The sequence below is a fragment of the Thalassophryne amazonica genome, chromosome 19 (genome assembly GCF_902500255.1).
Source record: "Thalassophryne amazonica chromosome 19, fThaAma1.1, whole genome shotgun sequence".
Lineage (NCBI taxonomy): Eukaryota > Metazoa > Chordata > Actinopteri > Batrachoidiformes > Batrachoididae > Thalassophryne > Thalassophryne amazonica.
Genome location: NC_047121.1, coordinates 54,932,472 through 54,955,590, shown reverse-complemented (window position 1 = coordinate 54,955,590; position 23,119 = coordinate 54,932,472). Strand labels below are relative to the sequence as shown.

General features: G+C 44.0%; 1 protein-coding gene across 3 annotated transcripts in view; it reads right to left on the bottom strand.

Annotated features, from left to right (window-relative positions):
* tiam2a (TIAM Rac1 associated GEF 2a) overlaps positions 1-23,119 on the bottom strand; it is a 147,162-nt gene that overhangs the window by 27,044 nt on the left and 96,999 nt on the right. For all 3 annotated transcript variants that reach the window (XM_034194890.1, XM_034194891.1, XM_034194892.1), the window contains one exon: positions 4,299-4,387. In XM_034194890.1, the coding sequence (XP_034050781.1) occupies positions 4,299-4,387 (89 nt within the window). The remainder of the gene's footprint in view (positions 1-4,298; positions 4,388-23,119) is intronic.

Sequence of the window (23,119 nt, the reverse complement as noted above, 5' to 3'; positions counted from 1 at the left end):
CCTGATTATATTTGACATATCAAACAGTTAGCATCCTTCCCAATGTTCCCAGAACAAGACGCAAAAACTCATGTCAATAAGTCAGCGATTAGTGGAATCATTTTTGGCCATTTCACTTTAGATTGAAGAAAGATGAAGAAGCAGGAGCACTTCAGGCTTTTGAAGTACACAGACTTCCTGGAATTTTCTTGTGTCGGGGGGAAAAAAAAAAAAAAATCCTCAAATGCAAACTTTGTCTTGAGCTTCGTAACTCAAACTCATCTTCTGAAAATCCAGTCTGGGAGCATGCAGTGGTGTCGCACCTCACTGCAGCCACCACACCACGGTTCCCACAACGGCAACCAACCAGGTCTGGAGGTCTCGTGTCTGGAGAAATGCCAAAATCTCAAACATAAGATTCTGAAAAGCAGTAAAATAATAAATAAATACTGGTGTAGGTTGAAACGGCCAATTAGGAGGAGCCAACTTCACCAAATCCACTAGGTGACCACCCAATCTAACCTTTGACCTCAATCACAACTTTGACGGAGGGCCGCGTGGGAAACGCTGCGTTCAAGTTCAGTCCAATTCAGGCCGTAATCACGTCGGAGGAGTGAGTTTGTGAAATTCATTACTGCAGATCTGACCTTTGACCTTGAACCTGACCTTGTGCGCAACTTTGATGCAGGACCGCCACCTCCTGGGGAATACTGTCTGCACGTCCGATCATAACTGCAGGAATACTGAACTGGGGATGGCGCATGACGATTCCTTCAGCTGAACAAACGACTTTCAAATATCCAGCTTTCAAACTCAGCATGAAGTTTGCATCTGGATTGAACAGATTTCATTCAGTTTTATTCTAAGATGTCATAAGGTGGGGTGGAGTAAGGAAACTAACCTTTGTACGTGAGGGCAGCGGGTGCATGTGAGCGCCCAAAAATCAGTTCAGGTCACTTCAGTTTGTTTTTTCAAAGTTCATAAAGACAAACCAGCTGTTTTGGTAAAGCTGAGAAACTCACTGTTTCCATCCAATCAGCTTGTTTGTGTATTAAAACACAAACTGGAATCTCACGTGAGCATTAATCAGAGGTCGCAGATTCACGACAAGAGACCATTATGAGATGTAACAAAAGGCTTGAAATTTGTTTTCCCCTGCCATCAATCTCAACTGATTCAATTGTGCATATACATGTGTGTGTGTGTCTCTACACTTACACACAGCTCATTTTCTACCCGGTAACCGGCCCCATCCCCCCCCCAGAGTAACCTGATGGCTCCGCAGCGATTAAATCCCTCTCTCTGTGCACCAACACCTCCTGGTGTCTTTCACACCTCTTCCTGTTTATTGTGCGTGCAGACACACATGCACACCTGTCGTGTGCTCAGCTTCTCCTCCTCAGTAAACGCCGCGTTGCTGAACAGCAGCAGCAGTGGCGCAGTGCAGATTCCGGTGCAGCGGGACCGGCTGAAAAAAAGAGATGGAATAATACAGCGAGACGAGAGAGACGAGAGCACCGCGACATGTCGCCTCTAATCTGGCTCCCAGCCGGCCTCAGGTCAAATCCTGTACAGGATCCTCCCACATGGGAGACTGTGAGGACACGGTTGCAGCAGTTAGCGGCGGCTCGTGGAGGTTTTGGGCCAAACTCAGCCCCTCCCCCTACTCGTTTAGTGCAGGTTGCATAACAAGCAGGTTAAAACGTTTCAAACGTGCACTTAAAATGTTAACTGCCACACTCCTTCAGAGGACAAGACAGAGTGAAATAATGCAGAAACAAACAAACACACACACACACACACACACACACACACACACACACCCCTGCACTGCATCAGCACCACGCTGAAGCCGGACTCCCGAAAGATCCCGCCCACTTTAACAACGTCACGAAAAACTGTTCACATTAAAAAAAAAAAAAAAAAAAAAAAAGTAACAATCCTGACTGGACAGTCAGCAACCGACATGTCAGAATAAAAGTGTGAAACAGTCAAACAGCAAAGAGATTACAAATCCAGAGAACCCAAACTGACAATGTATTTATACTATGCAGTATATTTATTGTAGGTTTGGGCGAGTTTAGCTGCAGCCAATCAGTGATGAGCACACCCGCCTCGCTTCAGAACATCAGCAGCCGTCAGCATGTTCCTCCATGCAGGAAGGACATCCGGTGTAAAACGTGTACAGTGCAGATCTGTACTGGATCTAATGTAGTGACCTACAGTTAGTGGGGGGTAGGACAAGCAAACAAAACAAAACAAAAACAAAAGCCAGAGTTCCAAAACTGCAAATATTTCCAATCTGAAGATATGAGCACCAGCAAGTGCATACAGAACTCTGGGCAAACTGTTGTTGTTGTTGTTGCAGAATTAATTTACAACATACAGTTCAGTGATTTCCCAAAATCAATAGGTGTCTCGGTGTCACCACGCATAACGCATAAACCAAGTTTGGTGACAATCACGCAGTTAGGAAAGATGTTATTGTGATCACAAGTGAAATGACTGAGTGACACCAGGCAACATAGTGACGTCAGGCCCACTGGGTGCACTGTGGGAAATACAAACATGATTTCATTCCTAATGCTTCAGTGAGCGAGATTTGTGTCACTAAAACACAAGTGTCACGGCTGAAGGAGTGTGGGAAAACAAAACAAAAAACAAAACCCTCAACACAAATGAATGACCTTACAGGAGGAAAGTCACCTAATGCGCAAAACATGCTTTTGAAAAATGACTACAAAAGGTGGAATTGTTTATTTTTTTAAATGAACTTCAGCAAAAGCTGGGTTCCGCAACACAATACAATAACTGCATACGGATACAGAATGGTCCGACTGATCAAGATGTTGCAATCTGATATTTAATCCACAAGCTGAAACAAAATAATGTCTTCCTGATCTTGGTTTTACATTGTGATGTCGTATCCGTGAAAGAGTTTTCACGTATTCCATAAAAGTCTACAAAGTGAAATCCTGATCCAGAATCCGGATCCAGATCACCTCCAAAAAAAGGTTTGTCAAAATCCGTGCAGTAGTTTTGATGTAATACTGCTAACAGTCAGACAGACAAATACGAATTGTACACTCGTACACTCAACAAAAATATAAACGCAACACTTTTGGTTTTGCTCCCATTTTGTATGAGATGAACTCAAAGATCTAAAACTTTTTCCACATACACAATATCACCATTTCCCTCAAATATTGTTCACAAACCAGTCTAAATCTGTGATAGTGAGCACTTCTCCTTTGCTGAGATAATCCATCCCACCTCACAGGTGTGCCATATCAAGATGCTGATTAGACACCATGATTAGTGCACAGGTGTGCCTTAGACTGTCCACAATAAAAGGCCACTCTGAAAGGTGCAGTTTTGTTTTATTGGGGGGGATACCAGTCAGTATCTGGTGTGACCACCATTTGCCTCATGCAGTGCAACACATCTCCTTCGCATAGAGTTGACCAGGTTGTCAAAAAACCAAAAGTGTTGCGTTTATATTTTTGTTGAGTGTAAATCAATAAATGCCGATGATTTTATTCTGTCCTTGGCGGACGTAATTAGGGACTTGGTTATACTCTAACAAGGCAGATAGCAAAGCTAATTAGCAAACTAATGGGGGGTTTTGTTTACGAATTCAAAGCAAAACGTCAGAATAAATAAACTGTCAAGTATCACTTTGGAATCACATCAAAGGTTGAAACTCAAAAGTATGAAAATCATTTAAACAACATTCAGATTCAGCAGCGCTCTGCTTTGATCCTTAGTACTGTGTACTGCAGTATTTTTTCACTTTAACAAGGGAGTGTAGCACATGTGCACAACACAGCATGTACTGTTACTTAACATAAGGACTTTTAAATTCCAAAAAGAAATAAGATTTACAGATGAATGATCGACAATATTTTTCATGTTATTTGCTGCAGATGTACACAAATTACTGAGCCACTTCTGGATTTTTGTGGTAGTGTACTTTTATTGTACTTTATTCCTGGAATTTATTTTGTTTTGCAAGCTGATTCCTGGAAAATCCTAGCATAAATACATTATTATTATTATTATTATTATTGTTATTATTAGTCTCTCTGAGGTTGTTGTGGGTTTGGTCTCCAGTGTGTGTGTGTGTGTGTGAGTGTGTGTGTGTGGGTGTGTAGGAGTTTTCCAGCATCTCAGTCTGCTTCCTGTCCTCCGTGTTTATACCAGCGGCTGTGACGGTGAAACCTAATTACGGTGGCGCTGAGGATCGGTTGCCAGTCTGCTCTCTGACAGCATTCCCGCCAACGCACCGCGCACGACAGCTGAACATTAGCCCCTCCTACCTTACTGAGCTTTACAGGCCGGCGAGCGCAGTGAGAGTCCTCCAGGCCGTCACACAGGAAGTTGCCTCCATCATCTGCGGCGCACACATCTGGAGAGACACGACAAGACCGCTTAGCATTAGCCAGCATGACTGTAAATAACAACACAAACTAGAAGCACTCAGAGTGCAAACCTCCACCAAGGCCATGGGGTCACTGACGCCATAACATCTATACGCCGTGGAATCACTGAACCTAAAAAAGTCTAACAATGTTTGGTCAGTAGTAAAAAAAAAGTTTCATCTGCTGTGACTGGATAGCATGTATCCTTAGCGCTTGGCATCACAGTTTATTGCAACTTGCACCTCTCCCAGAAGCTACTGTCATCTGAGCACTGATATTGATATTGTATGTGCTTATAGACAAAATTTAATTTATTATTCAACTAAACTGCAAATATATGAATTTTTTAACATTTATGAAACACTTCTCTAAACAAGGACATAGGGTCACTGACCATAAAGAGATTCCCTCCTTGGCACAGTGATCTATTTCTTTTTCTCTTTCTCTAAAATTGTATATAATAATCATTAGATTATTAATATATAAACAAAAATAAATGTAAGAAATATTCCAATTTGAAAACAAAGGCACCCGAACGTGATGACAGCTGCAACTGCTTAATGTTAACTTTTAACACTGAAATGCCACAGACATGCTAACACGTTAGCATCGGGATCCGGATCATGATCCGGATCACCACTAAAATTTAATCACTTGTTCCTCTTGTCATTTCCAACCACTCCACAAAATTTCATCAAAATCCGTTCAAAACGTTTTGAGTTATCCTGCTGACAGACAGACAGACAAACAAATGCGACCGAAACCATAACCTCCTTGGCAGAGGTAACAAAGACATCCATCTCCAAACAAACATCAGGCTGCCATGTGAGGGGAGCTCTTAAACCAGGGGTCCGTTCCATAAAACAGGACTACCAAATAAGGCAGGCTTATTCGTTAGTCTGGTTTATTTTCCAGTTGGTAATCCTGTTTAATGGAATGGACCCCAGGTCACTCAGCGACTCTGTGGTGAGTCTACAACAGTCTGCTGCATCACGTTAAACAGCTTCATGCTGAAGTGGTGCAGTTTGTCAGAAACCTGAGCCTGGACGTGACCTGCAGACCTCCTGCACTCCAACATGAAGCTGGGAACAACAGGCAAATGTGGCACCATTCCCACTTTCTCCACTCACACACGTTCTTGCAGAGGTGTCACTGTCTTGATGGCTTCCCTCACTTCACAGATTTATCACACCGGAAAAAACTGTTTCTATTTCTTAAAAATTGATGAGACGTGTTCAGTGAGTTGCAGATGTTCATCCCCTGTAAAAGTGATTTAATTCTTGTGTGTATGCACACAAAAAAGGAAATATTTTTGGTTCCTGCTGCAGTGAAACAAAAGTCAAACAAAACCAAAGGGTTTTTTGTTTCATACATGTCATCCCAGCATCTTCTGACTGGGCATTGTGCACGTGCTGTGTCTTGACAGGATGACATTATTCCGTCAAGTGTTGTGAAGGCATTTAATTAAATTCAAGCTCTTGGCGACGTTTTTAGCCGCAGAACATGAACAAGTTTTGTCCCGAATGCAGGCTGCAAGCAAAAAGAAACGTCCTCCTTCAGCTCCAAATCGCTGTCAAACAAACGTCTGATTACGGAGTTAATCTGGTCGTCGGCGTTCACTCCGCTTGCCTGGCGTCAGGATGATAGACAGCTTCCTTCCAGGAACACCGTCGTGAAGCCGTCTGTGTGGGATGAGTGTTAATATGACTCCTGCAGGCGTTTGACTCCGTACATCCTGCCACCAGCCTGCCTGGGACTGTGAGCCCTCTAGAGGTGGAGCAGAGAACTACAGGTGATTAAGCCCGTTTGCTGACAGTGACGGAAGCACGAAACTAACGAGTGGCGCCGCTTCAGACTCTGAGTGAGGCATGAAAGAATTGTTTGGAATTACAAACAACATTAATTCTGCAGAAAACTGGCAGAATTTAAATGTGCCACTGTCTGCGCTTTACGGCACAACTGCAGGCTGATTTATGCCGTGTGGTTATTTTTAATAAACTGTTTGCAAACTGAGTCAGCTGCTGTCAAATTTACAAACCTGCATATAAACTGAACTGAAATAAACCGACGCGGAGAAAAAGAACATTTTAATAGAAAATTACAATCTGACCTCATCATGAGACGCACCAAAGCCCAAAATTACCCTCAATGCATCAGGTCAGGGAGCACGCACTGGTGCCATGAGTCTTGGGTCCTGGATGACAACCACCAAGGCAGGCAACCAGTCACATCGTATGTTAAATTACAAAAAAAACAAAAAAACCTTTCATGCTCCGCGCCTTTGTGCTCATCATCTCTAAATTTCATGATATCGCTTCCAGGTGCGTACCAGCATATTTAACAAATAGATGAAAACGGTTGATTACTTTTTGAGTCATCCTGCAAAAATGATTGATCGACCAACAGTGAAATAATCAAATATTTTGATAACTGATTCATCTTTCTTAAAACAAAAAACAAAGATTTTGATTAATTGAAGATTCTTACATTTTTCCAATTTAAACTTCATGATAAACTAGTTAAACACCAAAGCTGATGAACTGACTTTAATCCATTTCATACTCTACTTTTAAACTGGTTCAAACTAGAAATCATTTTATTCTTCACTGACCTAAAAAAAACCCTGAATCTTTTGTAGTGTGTTCAGCTGTTAAACCGGTTTTAAGGTGGTTTAAGACATAAATACACTTCGAACTGTTCTGAACTAACTGTAAGCTGCTTTAAACTGTTTTAATACGAGATAAATTGCTTACTGGTTGTCAGAAATCTAACTGCATGTGTTTTAGAGTGTTGGTTGGATATAATCAATCATTCCCATGTTAACAAGCAATTTTACAACATTTCAAAACCACAAAATGAACTGGAAAAGTCTTCAAACAACTGATAAATTAATAATGCAAAACTTTCCACTTGCTTCATTTCCCTTCATCACACGCTTTGTCGAAAGGAGCGGTTCTCCACCGACGGGTATCAGCTGAACGTGTCAATATGCTCGACCTTACTGATCAGCTGTGATGGCGAACGTCCACAGTGAGGCTAAAGCACACCGACAGGACTTGGCGATAATGAGCCGTCTGATGTCATGAGCACCGTGCGGTGCGTCTTCCGCCTGCGGCGAGCTCTGACAGCCCAACAGTAGCTTTGCAGCTCTTCCTTCAAATTTTTACATGTTTTAAAGAAGTCAGGGCTGAACGGGTTTAACTGGAAAGGAAGTGTGACGCCTGTGTTGTGGTTTTAAGATTCACAACGATCAGACCAGATAGGAAGTACAGATGATGACAAACACAAACTTACACAGGTGTTGAAAAAATAGAAGGGAACAACGTGAAAAATGAGAAAGTGGTACATAGTCCAGAATCCATCAAGATATTTATTCTCCACAAACTGAAACTTCTCTCTGATCGAGTCATTTCGCCGCTCATCAAAGTGACTTCTTCATTTCTAAAGGTAAGATGGTGTCGTATGGCTGGTGTTTATCCTTAGCAGGAGAGACGGTTAGTGAAGTTTATGCCTCTTGGTCCTCAGCCTTTGAGATTGAGAGACACCTGAGGAGAGCTCAGAGTCATTGGGTATCTGGACAGAGGCATTTGGCGATGCTGATATCTTTGCATGAGTACAAAGGTCCATGTCTTTAGAGTCCTGTGCTTCCTGTCTTACCGTATAAATTGTTAGACTTGGACTCCAACCGATGACCGAAGGCAACAACTGGATTTAGCTTCCCAGATTCCCTTAGAAAGCAGGAAAAAGGCTATAGATTTAAGATTTTCCAGAGGTGGCATTGCCCCAGAACCCCCTAATAAGGGCATGCCTTCAGCACACCCAATAAAGTCACAATCCCACCCCCTACCGAAGCCAGATCCTCCCCTGATGATCCAACATGCAGGTGCCTCAATGTTGAGTACAACCAAAATCGGGAAAAGACAAGGGACACACCCAGGTTTCACCTGGCAAGTTTTCAGAGGTGAAGATGGACCGGTTGTCTCCCTGGGTAGTTGCAATCTAGAACCCAAGGCAGTTCCATTATATGGTGGACACAATAACCCCTGACCTGTTATTCATACAGGTCAATGACTTTTTGGCAAAGCAGGGAGAGAAAGAAAATGTGCAGATTTGGGTTCCCTGAGGACCAGAACCACTGCTTTAGGAGATATGGCTTCATAATGCACTCAGAGACACCTTCAGGGTCAACCACATCAAACGTATGTGGAAAGTTATGAACCGTTTCTAAACAATGTCAAACTGAGCACATGAATCCCAAATGTCATGCGGTTTGAGACGCTGGTTACATAAAAACAACCTTCTGCGCAGCACCTTCAGCCCTTTTGTTGGACAAAAATATGACATATCTCATTAATAGAGTCAACATTTATGAAAGCTGTGTTTGAATTTTTTTTGAGACGTGTCATGGCGCCCATTCGGTGAAATGGCGTGGAACGACTTACATCTATATAACTTGTTTGCACTTGTGCACATGTTCCATTTGTGTCTGTCCCTCGTCTTGTGCTGTTTTAGGGGTTTATACTTGTTCATTATGAGGACAGTGTAGTGCTGTAAAGTCGGCTCTTGCTCAGTCTTTGTGGGACGATCAAAATAAATCTGACTCCACAGAGGGCGCGGCAAAAGCAACCTGATGCGCCTACGTAAGTAAAAACTAAAACTATAAGGAAAGTTTCAATGCAGTGTGTGAACTGGATGGTCTCTAATGGTCCTTTCTAGTCCCTGAGGCCCACTGCTGCCCGGTGCTTATGCCCATTGTAGAAGAATTTTTAGGGCCATATTTGAACTGTGATGAACTATCAAGTGTCCTGATCCGAACTGTATGTCCTCTGGTTGAACTAGCAGGTGTTCAACCCAAAAAAAAAGGGCTCTATTAGTCATTCAGTCTGTCAGGGGCTTTCCAAGGCCTTTTAGGTGCTTTCCCGCAGGCCACGTGCAGGGGCCTCAGGCCAGCTGCACGTGTGGCTGAGGCCACGTGCGGGGGGGGGGGCCTCAGGCCAGCTGCACCTGTGGCTGAAGGTCTTTTAAAAAAATCAGTTGTAAATCCTTCATGTTTTAATGGGAGCGTTTGTCACATTGAAATAATGGCCTAACACCTGCTTAGGGTTCACTAGAGGACGCTTCCAATAGAAAACCATGTCTTGGGAATGAAATAAATAAAAAAGTTGAAGGAGGAGCGATGCCCGCGGGTCTCCAATAAATAGACGAGCGCGGTTGTCATATTCAGTCTCTCTAGAGGACTCAGTTTGTCTAAGCTCTGTGTCGAAGGCTTAAATAAACTTAAAAACTCTGTGCATTTTATCTTGCTTAAGGCTGAATTATTCTAAAGTGTTGTGTCCTTTTTCTAGCATATCACTTGCAATTAGTTTGTGTTATCTAAAAGAAGACATCCCGAGAAGACTAAAGACGAGCCGCGACAGAACTTGGCGAGCCAGCTTCAGGAGGGTCCAGGGGCATTCCGGCAGCCTGGGGCAGTCCAGCTCATCCCTCCAGACCGTAAATAACAGTGATCACGACTAAAAGGTAAGCAGAAACCTTTTATAACTTCTGCACGATCTGGAGGAGTGAGTCGGGATTTCCGCCCAAGTTGACAGGTGATATTTTTAATTGCCTCTTACCCAAAAGAACCTGGACTAAGAAAATTGATAAGAGACTAAAAAAAGATAAGATTGAAAATTATCAGGCCTTGTAGATAAAATGCTCAGAAGGTGTGTGTGTTCCCGGGAAAAAGAATGTCTGTGTGAGCGAAAGGTCAGGAATGTTCATGAACTCTGGTGTGGAAAAAGAGTGCGTGGAGAACTAACCTGGATGTTTTTTGGGGAATGCTTGGAGAATAATTGGTGTTGAAATTCGTTACTAACGTGCCGGCTGATAGCATGCGCTGTAGGGGTTAATTTAGGGGAGTATACTGACAAATAGATACAAGGTAATACAAGGTTATTTAAAGAGTTTAACAGAGACTGAAGTGAAATAAGTGAGAAAAAGAGTTTAACAGAGAATACGTGCAGAGGAAGCACAAGATAAGCGCCTGAGGGGGCGCAGTAGAAATACCGTACGTGATAAAGAGATTTAAAGAGAAAGTGCAAAGTAGCACAGCTGACAGTAAGTAAAAGAGCTCAATAAAGGACGTCATTTTTTAAGAAAAGAGAAAAACTATAAAAAAAAATAAAATAAAATGAATGAAGAGTTAGTGCAGAATACATGAGAATTAATGAAGCAGAAAATAGTGCAGTAAGGCACCAGATACACGCTTGTGGGGCGTGGGAGAAGAATAAGTAATTAAGTACACAGTAATATGAGTTTTTTATAAGAAAAGAAAAAGAGAGTATTTTCAGTGCAAAGGCACATTAAGCTCACGAGGAGCTCAGTAAGTGAAAAAAAAAAAAAAGGTAGAAGAAAGTGCAGAAAGGCACAGGATACACACGCGAGGCGCGGTAAGGCGTAGAAATAAATGAAATATTGTATGCTCAGAAAGGAGCTTGTGAAAATAATATAGTAAGCACAGGATACGCACGCGAGGCGCGGTAAGGCGTAGAAGTAAATGAAATATTGTATGCTCAGAAAGGAGCTGGTGAAAAATAATATATTAAGCACAGGATACGCACGCGAGGCGCGGTAAGGCGTAGAAGTAAATGAAATATTGTACGCTCAAAGAGGGCTTGTAAAAAAGTAATATATGAAGTTGCTGACAGCGCCGGAGAAGCTGTCTAACGTGAAGAAGAGATACATGCTTAAACAGAACACATTGGTGTTAAGTGAATAAAAAGGTTGTTTAAAGCCGCGGAGTGAAAAGTGTCAGAAGTCTAGATAGAGATATATAGAAAGTTGTTTTTAATAATTTTTGTGTATAAAGCTGTTGAAAATTGTGTGTGGGAGAGTGGAACGTAAGCGGGGAGGTGCAAGCAAAGCTGTGAGGGCTTGCAAGCTGGCTGACATACAAGATTAATGTGAAAGAGTACGAGGGGGAGGTATTTAGACCCAACAGGAGGACTTGGGAGGTGCATGACAGGCAGAGAGGAAAGTGTGAAACAGAGACAGTGAAGAAAAAGACAGGAGAAGAGTGCTATGTAAATACAGAAAAGGTAGATATTATTTCAAAGAGAGAAAACTAATAAACAAACATAGCAGAAAAAGACGAGAAGCAGAAAGTTAAAAAATTAGAAGGAAAATAGAAAGTCGGGAGCAAAGACATTAGGAAGTGTTAGGGTTGTAAGAGGATTAAATAAATAAAGTTGGTTATAAATCAAAAGAGTTAAAGCTTAGATTATAGTGAAAAAGCTGACAGACTGATCAATGCTTGGGACAGTCTTTGATGGGAGACTTAAGTGATGATGAAATAATACTCCCAGAACATTACTTGACTGACGGAGACATCGAAACCCAGGGAATCAGGACACATTTTTGGCTGGAAAGGACCTATTTTGACAGGGTAGGAGCAGAACATTGGCAGGACGAACAAGAGATCAATCAGAAATTATGGCAGATTACTAAGGTAATCAATCTGAAGCAAAAGAAAGAACAATTCCCTCTAATTAATTGGGAGCTGCTGATAAGACGTCTGTGGCATCAGGGTTTAACCCCGTGGCTGGAGCTGCTTTGTGCTGATCCTAATAAAGAACTTAGCATACCATTAAATCATTTAATAACACTGCCAGCCGATCCAGGTGAAGAACTGTTTCCTAGGTTGACTCTGACTGTGGTCCCAAGGAAGGTTCGGTGGGAAACAGGTAAATTTTCGTATTTAGTTAAAGAAAAAGAAGACGGGCATAACAGTTGGAAATTTAATCCTTTTAAGGGTTTAAAATACAAAACAGGTGTTACAGCCAGCAAGTTATTGGTCTGGATCAGGACAGCCCCTGAGGGACTACCAGAACACCATAGAAACACCTCACATAGCGTTTGTCAGGGTTACATGGGTAACTCTCAAGGTCAAGGTCGGGAAAGTACCCCGCTAGACTTAGTACTAAGAAAATATCCAGGAAAACGCACTAAGGCCAACCAATGTATGAGAAAGTGGCACAAAAGGTCACATGGGGCAGGCAATGGCCTTTGGAGGGATCATTTGATCCGGTGATGTGTGAAGCAGTTGCGGTAGAAATACAGAAAAAAAGAAATTAAAGATCAGCAGAAGAACGTAAATAACAACAAAAAACGCACTGAAGAAAAAGAAGTTTTGGCCTTGTTCAAGCAGGAAGCACAGAGGCTACAGCAGAAAAGAGAAAAAATGACAGAGGAAAGATCCAAAGAGACTAAAGCCAGTGCACCGAGCTGGGAATCAGAGCCACCCCCATATAAACGTCATGATATGGGAAAGACAGCTGGACAATTTGTATTAGGAACTCGTGAAGAGGACCAAGGCATGGATGTGGAGGGTCCTCAGTCTGTCAAATGGATCATACAAGGTCTCCAAGTCCGAAAGTAAGTGGTCGCTCACCACGACCAGCAGGGGGGGGCCACAAATAACAGTGACACGGAGGCAGACGAGGATAAAGAGAGAGACCTGAAGGCTCCGCCTGCACATCGAGGTCCACTGAAAACCGTCCCCTCCCACCATAAGTCAGCCGACTGGACCTTCACAGGCTATAGAGGCTCCGAAGAGTGGCACAAGAGCTTCTGTGACACACTGGATCTGGCCAGAAGAGATAATGAAGAACTAGCTGAGCAACTTCGGCTAGCGAAGGAAACAATACAAAGACATAGGGACGCCGAGGAAAGAAGAATATTACAACAATCGACGCCCAATCAAGGGAATCACATTATAGAGCCACCCACCTGAAAAATTTCTGGTGAGATCATCATTGAGAGTGCAAAAGAGGCCCGACTCAGGCAAAGACAACAATGTGTAGGCAAAGACATAGCGGCTTTAGAACAGAATATAACCGACTGGATGGACTGCCTGGAACCAGTCAGTCGCACTCGATCTGGAAGACAGTATGGAGCCCCCACAGAAGAAGAGGAGGACGAAGACCTCATATGCCCATTGGTGGTTAGAAATGGTCATCATGTGTATACCCCATGGAGCTGGACAGACATGGTGGGGCTGGCCAACAGGCTGCCAGACATCACCCAAGGAGCTGGGAGATGGATAACTGCCTTAGAAGAAGGCACTGCAGGGGTAACCTTGTCTTTAGGTGACATAAAAGCCTTGCTAATGCATGTCATGGGAAAACATGACACTGAAGAATTAGCAGGAAAGGTTGGACTAACACAGATGATGGGCACAAATCAACATGATGAAGTCCCCTTTAATCGCTATAGAAACTCCATGTGGGAAGGACTGAGAAGAAAGTACCCTGAGGTCTTGGATCCCTCTAAATTGGATGATGAGGAGTGGACACCTGAAGAGTGCCCAAAGAAGTTCCTGCACCGATTCCAGAAGAGATGGGCGGAGGAAACAGGAAATGCATGGAACCATTCTCCAGCAACTGAAATCCTGTTTAAAATAACTGTAAAAAAGGCTCTACCAGATGAGGTTCAGAAAGCCCTAGATGGAGTTGTGGGACTATCAAAAATGAATTGGGCTTTATACTCTGAGCATATTTGTCACCATCTTGAAATCTACAAGAAAGAAAAACAAAAAGAAGAAGATGCAGCAAAATCCCTGACGAAAAAATTGGTGCAGATGCAGTTGGGAGAGCTAACCAAAGTCAAGAAAGAAAAAACAAAGACCCAGGCACCAATGATGACCCCTGTTCCTTCTGAGCCGGCAAGCACGGGCCCTACGGCAAACACTGCTGCCACCATACAGGCACCTGTGGTAACAGCCACACAGAGCCCCCAAGGAGCAGCAGGAAGCACTCCTACAGGAGAAGTCTCAGCACCAGTGGAGCATCACTATCACTACCATAGCACTGGCACACCCGGAAATGGACCCACCTACAGTCATGGGTGGAGAGGAGAGTCACGGAACTTTCAAGGTCAAAGAGGAGGGTGGCGAAGAGGATCTCGCCAACCTTCATTTGGAAACAGATTCCAAAACTCAGCTCCCAGGAACAGTCAAGCGGGACCGCCTATGGGACCAACACCCCCAATAGGGGATCAACCCTCTAATGAGTGTTGGAGCTGTGGACAACCTGGACATCGAATGAGAAATTGTCCGGCCCGACCTTGGGTTGGACCCTCTGCCTATTGGCAATAGGGAGGCCTAGAGAAGACAGAGGGGGAAACGGTGGCATTGGCTATTTCGATGATACCTAAGGAAGAGCCAACCGTCACCGTTAATATACAAAACAGAGATTTCCCTTTCATGGTGGATACAGGGGCAACATACTCTTACATAGGGAAAATGGGTGCTCATCTCCCCCTCTCTGGGTCTGTAATTAAGACCATCGGCTTCTCTGGGAAAACTCAAATAATACCTTTTACACGCCCACTTCCTGTAACAATTGAAGCACCCCTGTTATACTCACAAAATACACCTGTGAATTTGCTGGGAAGAGACATTTTATGTAAGCTACAAACCCAGATAGTGTGTACCCATCAAGGACTGCAAATACACTTTCCTGACGAAGCACTCGCCAACATTATGGTGCTTATGGACATGGAAAACAAGGTCCGACCTGTGCAACCCATGGTATACTGGCTGAAGTTACAACCAGAAAATTCAAATCTTCAACTGCAATGGGAAAAATGGAAGCCCTGGGCCGAACAACACTATGAAGCAGTATATACACCTAGTTTTCCTTTACATGTCACCCTGATGTTCGATGCCAAACAAGAACAAACTGACTATGCATGCTGCTGGGATGTATTGATGAATCAACGGCTGTTTCACATAACCACCACAGAAATTTATTTAGGCCCCCAAGGGGCCGCAGCTTCTGTCAAGCTAACTTCAGCTGAACAACAATGGTATCAAGTGCCGAATGCCACGCCTCATGTGACCCTTTTAGTCTCAGAAAAGTACGAATCCCATGACCTAGGTCCAATGGTAAAGACAGCCTCAGAAGTTGAAGAATGGCAAAACATGGAAAGTCCACAAGTACATCTGTCAAAAGACCAGCAGTTTGTACGAATTAATTTAAAAGTAAATGATGAGGCTATAGCTCAAAAAGTGGAGCTCAATCCTAGACCAGAGGGACAGATGGTGTTATCGGCCCAACAAGAGAAATTGTTAGAGCAAATACCACCAGTGGTGTGGTCCAAAAGCAAAACGGATGTAGGACTAGTAAAAACAGCCTTACCAGTAAAAATAAAAGTAAAACCGGGAGCAAAACTGCCTCACCAAAGGCAGTATCCATTAAAACCTCAGGCTATTGAAGGCATAAAACCAGTAATTAAGGGACTAATGGCAGCTGGAGTTCTAATAAAAACTGCAAGCCCATGCAATACTCCTATCTATCCTATCCCTAAAAACAATACCAAAGAGTATCGGCTGGTACATGATCTGCGTCCTATCAATGCAATAATAGAAATGGATGCACCTATAGTACCTGATCCGCATACTATACTATCAAGCATCCCTGCTGGAGCAAAATGGTACACAGTAATCGATCTGTGTTCAGCCTATTTCAGTGTGCCTGTGCACCCAGACTCAACATTTGTTTGCATTCACATTTCTGGGACAACAGCTAACGTATACACGGCTACCTCAGGGACTGAACCTGTCCCCAGCCATCTTTAACAAAGTCCTGGCTGAAGATTTACAACACCTTGATATACCCAGTACATTGGTGCAATATATGGATGATCTCCTTATTGCATCAGAGACTCAAGAACAGTGTGAAAAAGATTCATTAATTGTATTGCATGCATTGGCAGATGGAGGTCATAAAGTAAGTAAGGACAAATTGCAGTTCTGCAAACAAGTAGAATACTTGGGAAGACAGTTGTGTGGGACCACGCGATGTATAGCCCCAAGCCAAGTGGAGGCTATAATCAAGGCTCCCAAACCCCAAACAGTGGGACAGATGCTTTCATTCCTTGGGATGGCAGGGTACAGTCGGCCGTGGATTTGTGATTATGCTATAAAAACTGCACCTTTGCGTGCCATGATTAGAGCAGTGGGGCAAACAAGCAATGCAGCTCTCCTCGTCTGGACAGATCAGGCAACGGGAGCTTTTGAAGCCCTAAAAACAGACATGCAATCTGCTCCTGCGTTAGGTAACCCAGATTATGGGAAACCTTTCCATTTGTATGTTACTGAAAAAACTGGATATGCTTGTGCTGTACTAATGCAGGAAACAAATGAAGGAAAACAACCATTGGCCTATTATAGTACAAAGCTTGACAACATTGAAACAGGATTGCCACCATGCTATCAGGGTCTAGCAGCAGCTGCCTTTGCATTTCAAAAAGCATCATCCATAATCATGGGACATGCAGTAACGTTGTACACGTCGCATCAGTTACATGCCCTGCTAACCAGTCAACGTTTTGTCTTAACACAAGCTAGACGCACTGGATATGAAGTTGTGTTGTCCGCTCCAGAAATAACAATACAACGTTGTCACACGGTGAATCCCGCCACCAAATTGACCACACCGTTAGATGGTACTCCACATAACTGTGTGGCAGAGACAGAGAAATTTTTGAGAGCCAGAGAACATTTGTATAATCACGCCATAGATGCAGATCTAACCCTGTTCGTGGATGGCTCATGCTTTCGGGATGCCGCGGGATTGCATGCGGGTATGGGGATTGTTAAACTAAACAAGGATGGCGAGACCTTTGAATTACTGGAGTCCCAAGGAATTGATCAGCCTTGTTCAGCCCAACTGGCAGAAATCAAAGCCTTAACTATGGCTTGCCAGATAGCTAAAGATCAACGTGTTAATATCTACACAGACTCAGCCTACGCTTATGGCGTATGTCATGTACATGCAAACATTTGGAAACAAAGGGGATTCCTGAGAGCAGATGGCACCCCTGTCACTCATGGAGAAGCGATTTCCCAACTGTTACAAGCTCTCCAATTACCGTCTGAGGTAGCCATCATTAAATGTGCAGGTCATCAAAAGAATAATAACATCATAGCTCAAGGTAACAATCTAGCAGATGACGCAGCTCGCAAAGGAGCACAAGGAGAAAATATGTTTCCCCTGCTAACCATCCAAGATTGTGCCCCACTGGTTTCACTTGACGCACTGATAGTGGCTCAAAGTAGGGCCAGTGGAGAAGAAAAACGAATGTGGGTTAAACAAGGCGCTATTGAGACACGCAGTCAGGGGCCAGCGGACAAGCTGTGGCGCAGTAGTCATGGACATTTTGTGTTACCCACCAATTTATTACGACATGCAATCATTTGGGCCCACGGACCCGATCATTGTTCGCGAGTCCAAATTATGAACAAACTAAAAGCTGTCTGGTGGTCACCATATATGGCAGCTACAGTGGACCGTTTGTTGAATGAGTGTGAGGTATGTGCACAGTACAATGTCCGGAAATCATTCACAGCCCCTTTAGCCCACATTCCGGTCCCTGATGGGCCATTCAGACATTTTATGATGGATTTCATAGACATGGGAGCAGAAAATCGAGTTAAACGAATGAGATATGTTTTGGTAGTGATATGCAGATTCAGCCGATGGATTGAGGCAGTAGCCTCTGCAAATCAAGACCATAAAACGGTAGCCAAATTCTTGTGCCGAGATGTCTTTCCAAGATTTGGCATTCCAGATACTATCTCATCTGACAACGGTAGGGCTTTTGTAGCCAAGGTTACACAAGAAACATTCAAACAATTGGGTATCAAACAGAAGTTTGGGTGTGTTTATCACCCTCAATCAAATGGGGCAGTGGAACGGGCTAATGGCATTTTAAAGAACAAACTAGCAAAAATCATAGCAGACAGCAATGGCAAACTAACCTGGCTGGATGCGTTGCCGCTTGCTTTATTGTCAATGCGCTCACAAACTAACCGACTAACCCATTTGACACCATTTGAAGCTCTTACAGGTCGGCCGATGCCTATTCCATACCTGAGAGGACCCTACGAAGGACCATCGCTGGAGCAGCTACAAGACGAATGGCATAATTATCTGAGACAGTTAACCCAAATACACAAAACTATCTTTTTGCAGGTCAAAGGTGCTACAGAAGACAGAGAAGCAGAGATTCCACTCGAAAATCAGAGCATCCAGCCTGGTGATCTGGTTTACGTCAAAGTGTTCAAAAAGAAGTGGGACAGGCCCTGCCGAGAAGGTCCTTTTAAAGTTATTCTTGCCTCACGTACAGCAGTCAAAGTAGACGGTAAGGACACTTGGTTTCATTTAAACCACTGCTGTAGGGTTGGTGGCCCAGCGCCCCTGCGGCCTCGGCAAGCTCATCTTGGCAGAGCCGCCGGGCCAAGGGGGGAAGCAGGAGAAGCCAGACCCTACAGCAGCACCGAGGGACGGCCACGCCTCCCTGCAGCCAGGCGAACACTGGCCAAGGCGCTCACAGAGACTGATTGAACAAAGACGACGCACAGCTTCAGAGAGTAGTGGATCCCTGCCAGATAGAGCAGCGACAGACTCAGATGCAGACTCAGAAACAACTGGAGACGCAGGCCAACAGACAGACAGAAATACAGACCGACAGATAGACAGGCCACAGGAGACATCAGACTCGGACAGCAACTCAGTAGATTTACCGACAGAAGAACCGCAGGAAGTACAACCCAGACAAAGCACAGATACACCACACATCCCTAGTGACAGCTCATCTAGTGACGGCTCACTTAGTAGCACATCTAGTAGCACATCTCAACAGTCATCAGAGCAATGATTAAGGAACTATTCAAGGGATTGACAATACTACTGGTGGTCAGTATGGGAGAAAATAGACATCCAAAACATACAACGGACTGTGCCGTGGCCATGGCCGCAATAGCAGCTAAACAAGGCATTCTAAACACAGGAAAAACATATAATTTGGTATACATTAAATCAAAAGCCTACAAGAACATAGGAATACAGGGAAAGCTGGGGGATTACATATTAGGCGAAGCCATTAGCATCAAATGTGAAGAGGAGGGAACACTCAACATAGAGGTAATTTGTGATAAAAGAGGATGCAGGGAAACCAAGCAAGACGTAACTGTTACAGTACATGAAGCCACAAAATGGGTAAAAATCAAACCAAGGAAAAAGAGGACAATTAGAAGCCTAGAAACAAGCAGTCACTTAGGGAGATGGGATCCCAGTACAGACCTAGCCCGCACACAAGGGTTGAAGACCAATTTATTTTACCAATGGTTGAAATTTTCGGCTAGGCAGATCAGTGAAAAGCCTTGCATAGCCTGTCACCGGAAAGGTGTGATACCTCAGGCTAAACCCCTACCTGATATCAACAACTGTTATAGGAGTCCCCAACATAACTCAGACCAAGCAGAATGCTATACACAATGTGTTATGAAAATGGCAGTAGGTGATGAAAAATATGCTGCCGACAGTAAACTTTGTCCAGTGCCCCTAAGTACAGAAGGAACCGTTCCACCTATGATTAAAATAGAGAAAGGGATGATACACCCATTCTGTATAGCTAAAGGCTTAGTAGCACAATACATAAGCGATTGGCAGGTAGGGACGACCCAGCCAAAACACCACATACAGTGTATGCAAAAGCAGCAAGAATACAAACCGGCCAAAACAGCATGGAACATTACCGTCTGTCACACCCTGCCAGCAGCAGGCATACAGTGTGAACAAGTAGTACCGGCCACAGGGGGGTCTGTAATTGGACTGAATCTCACCCATGCTTCATGGGTATCTACTCCAAATTTAGCTAAGGGAACGGTACCCTTAGCTGACATCTTTTGGATATGCGGACAAAGAAGGAAACTCCTGTCATCGCTGTCCCCTAATTGGAAGGGCCTTTGTGCTCCTGTGATGCTCACAGGAGCTATAACAGTAATTGAAATGCCAAATTCAATACAACCCATGCCACAGAAACTTCGTAAGAAAAGAGGAATAATGACGTTTAAAACAGACTACAACATCACAGTAAGAAACGGGATACCAGAAGGGATACCCCGACAGTTAGAAGCCATAGACAGTAGCAGAGTTAAAGCAGATGAAGATGCGGATAAATGGGGATGGGCATTGGCTCTGTTCGGGGTTACTCCAAAAATCCGTTCTAGGTTCCAGGAGGTGCAGTGGATTAATTACTTGTGGTATAATCAACAAAGATATTTGAATTGGACATTGGCAGCTGTAGGAGCCTTAACCGAACAACTGCACGCCACCTCGCTAATGACAATGCAAAATAGATTAGCTATTGAGATGATGATGGCTGATGAACAAGGAGTTTGTATTATGATCAAAGCCACCAAATGTTGCACAGCTATTCCCATGCGTACAGGGGAAGACGGAAATTTGACAGAGCTCTTAATCACACTTGAAGAGATGCAACAGGAACTATTAAGTAACTCCATAGGAGGGAGAAATGAAACTGACGATTCTGGATACATTGTAGGGAATGGAATGAATATTGGCCCACTGTTTTCACTGTTTGGGACTCTAAGGAGAGGGTGGATATCATGGAAAGACTGGTTATACCAGATAGGTGTAATCTTGGCACTAACAGGGGTGGCGGTCTTGCTGGTAATATGTTGTGGTATTCCCTTGATAAAATTTCTGGTCAATAAATTGATTTCATCCACAGTAGGACAGCTCCCACTGCTAGCCATCCGAGCCCTAGAAGAAAGCACAAACGAAACAGACAGAGAACCAGAATATATGGAAATGGATGAAATACCAATTATCCTCCCCGACAGCCCCCAGCTCCCTAATATTGTGGCGTATACCCCAGATAGGGAGGACTGGGATGGACCGTGCTTGGTGATATTGTAGACGAGGAAGAAGACATGCACGCACATTTACATTCACACACATGCACCCACAAAAATGAGGGATAGGATAGACAATATCTGAAAGAATGACATGGAGCTGTAATAATGAACGTATATGTATATTACTAGGACACAGGAGTATGGCTGAGAGACCAGACTCCCCTGATCAGGGACCTATGCCTGATCTGCCTCTATCAAGTCTGATTGGACTCTCAGAACTGTTTGGAGAAGAGGATATACAGGAGGGATGGTCGAGACATGATTGGTCGCCACAGCCGCCTTCCATCCAGCAGCTAAACCAGTTGGCAACAGAAGGATCTTCATCGTTCCAGCACCTGGCAATGACGGCTTCACAGAATCTGCCTGCAGCAAGAGTCGGCCCGAGGACTCCACCATCACCTGAAGGACCCTTTGGACTCAGGAACACACCCCTTCCGCAGATGCCATGGAGACAGTCACATGTGCCAGTGGCAACGATACCCTCCAGGGGAGGCAGCCAAGGTCAGCCATATGCAGCAACTGCCCGAGTGCATCCTAGACCCAATTCACTGCTAGGACCTGTCCCCAGCTTTCCACCCCCAAGGCAGGAGAGATATTCTGATCAGCCCAGTACCTCTGGAGGAGGATCAGCAGGGGTGGACCTTAGTGAACTCACCCACCAGGACAGAGGGGAGCTTTGTACAGGCTACTAAATGCCCAGAGTGTCCCAACCACTTGCCTGTGCGACATCAACAATACTCCCCCCACACACGAAATGCCTTCCCCCTTGTACTTCCTGTCCCCTGGACTGCACAACCTTAATCTGGTCATGGTCACCCCACTGGACATGGCAATCTTGGTTCGAGAGCTTTGTCTTCCACAAGAGTCTGTTCCAAAAACCTTGGAGCAGCTCCTGCCCCTCACAAATCACATTCCCCATGAGCTATTTGAGGAAATCATGCCACAACTAAGTCAGACAGCTGCATACCTGTTCAGGATACACCGTGACAATGCCAACATCTCTTGTGCTCAGGAGGGCCTCCATACTCAACTGTGTGGTCTTCAGTCTAGTATGGACATGCTAGCCAGCATGATGGAGCATATGGAAAGGGAGCAGCTAGGACTGGCCACCACCACCCTGAATGTGGGCAAGAATTCTCTGGGGGCCCTGTACAACCTGGCCAAGCAGCACAAGGAGCTGGAAAGATCCATCAGAGAACTGCACGACTGTCTGAAAGCCAGAATTCCTGATCCTTCCCCCACTACCCCTGAAAGGCCAACCTCCCCATGTTCCCCAACTTCTCCCAAAACTTCAGATGCTGAGTAAATGCTGAGGAGCGCGGACTGACGTAATGGCACTGAACACGGACTATGATCTTGGTTCTTGAGTTTGAATTGCGGACTGGTTTCAGAAATCTGAGTGTAAATAAAAACAAAGAAGGATATATGTTAGTAACGAAGGTTGGGTAAATGTCTGTCCTTACCATCATCTGCGTAACACAGATAAAGCTAAATGCATACACATAGATATCACATTGCAAAGTTATAAAAAGGGGACCCTTACACGGCGTGTTTGTAGATTTAGTAGTAAAGATGCACCATAGGGACCCCTTTTTCTTAAATTATAGCATGCCTCAAGAGACATGCATTGCCTAAATTTGGCGTCTGGCCAAAAAGGGCATTAGAAAACAAGCTGAAAAAGAAGAAAAACAAAGTGGAGAATGTTGAGAAATGGCCTATAATGAAAACCATTATATGATTGACTAAGGCAAATGACTTAAGGACGGACATGAAGGGAAACCATTTATTGTGTTTATCATTTAACTAGACATAGCTGCGCTAACCTTAGAACAGTTTCTTGATTGGTTGACTAAATAGTGGTAACGTAGGGGTTATTTGATGCATTTAAATAATAAATGTGTGACGCTTTAACAAAATAATATGTAGAACCAAGTATAATGGGTTGGAGCCT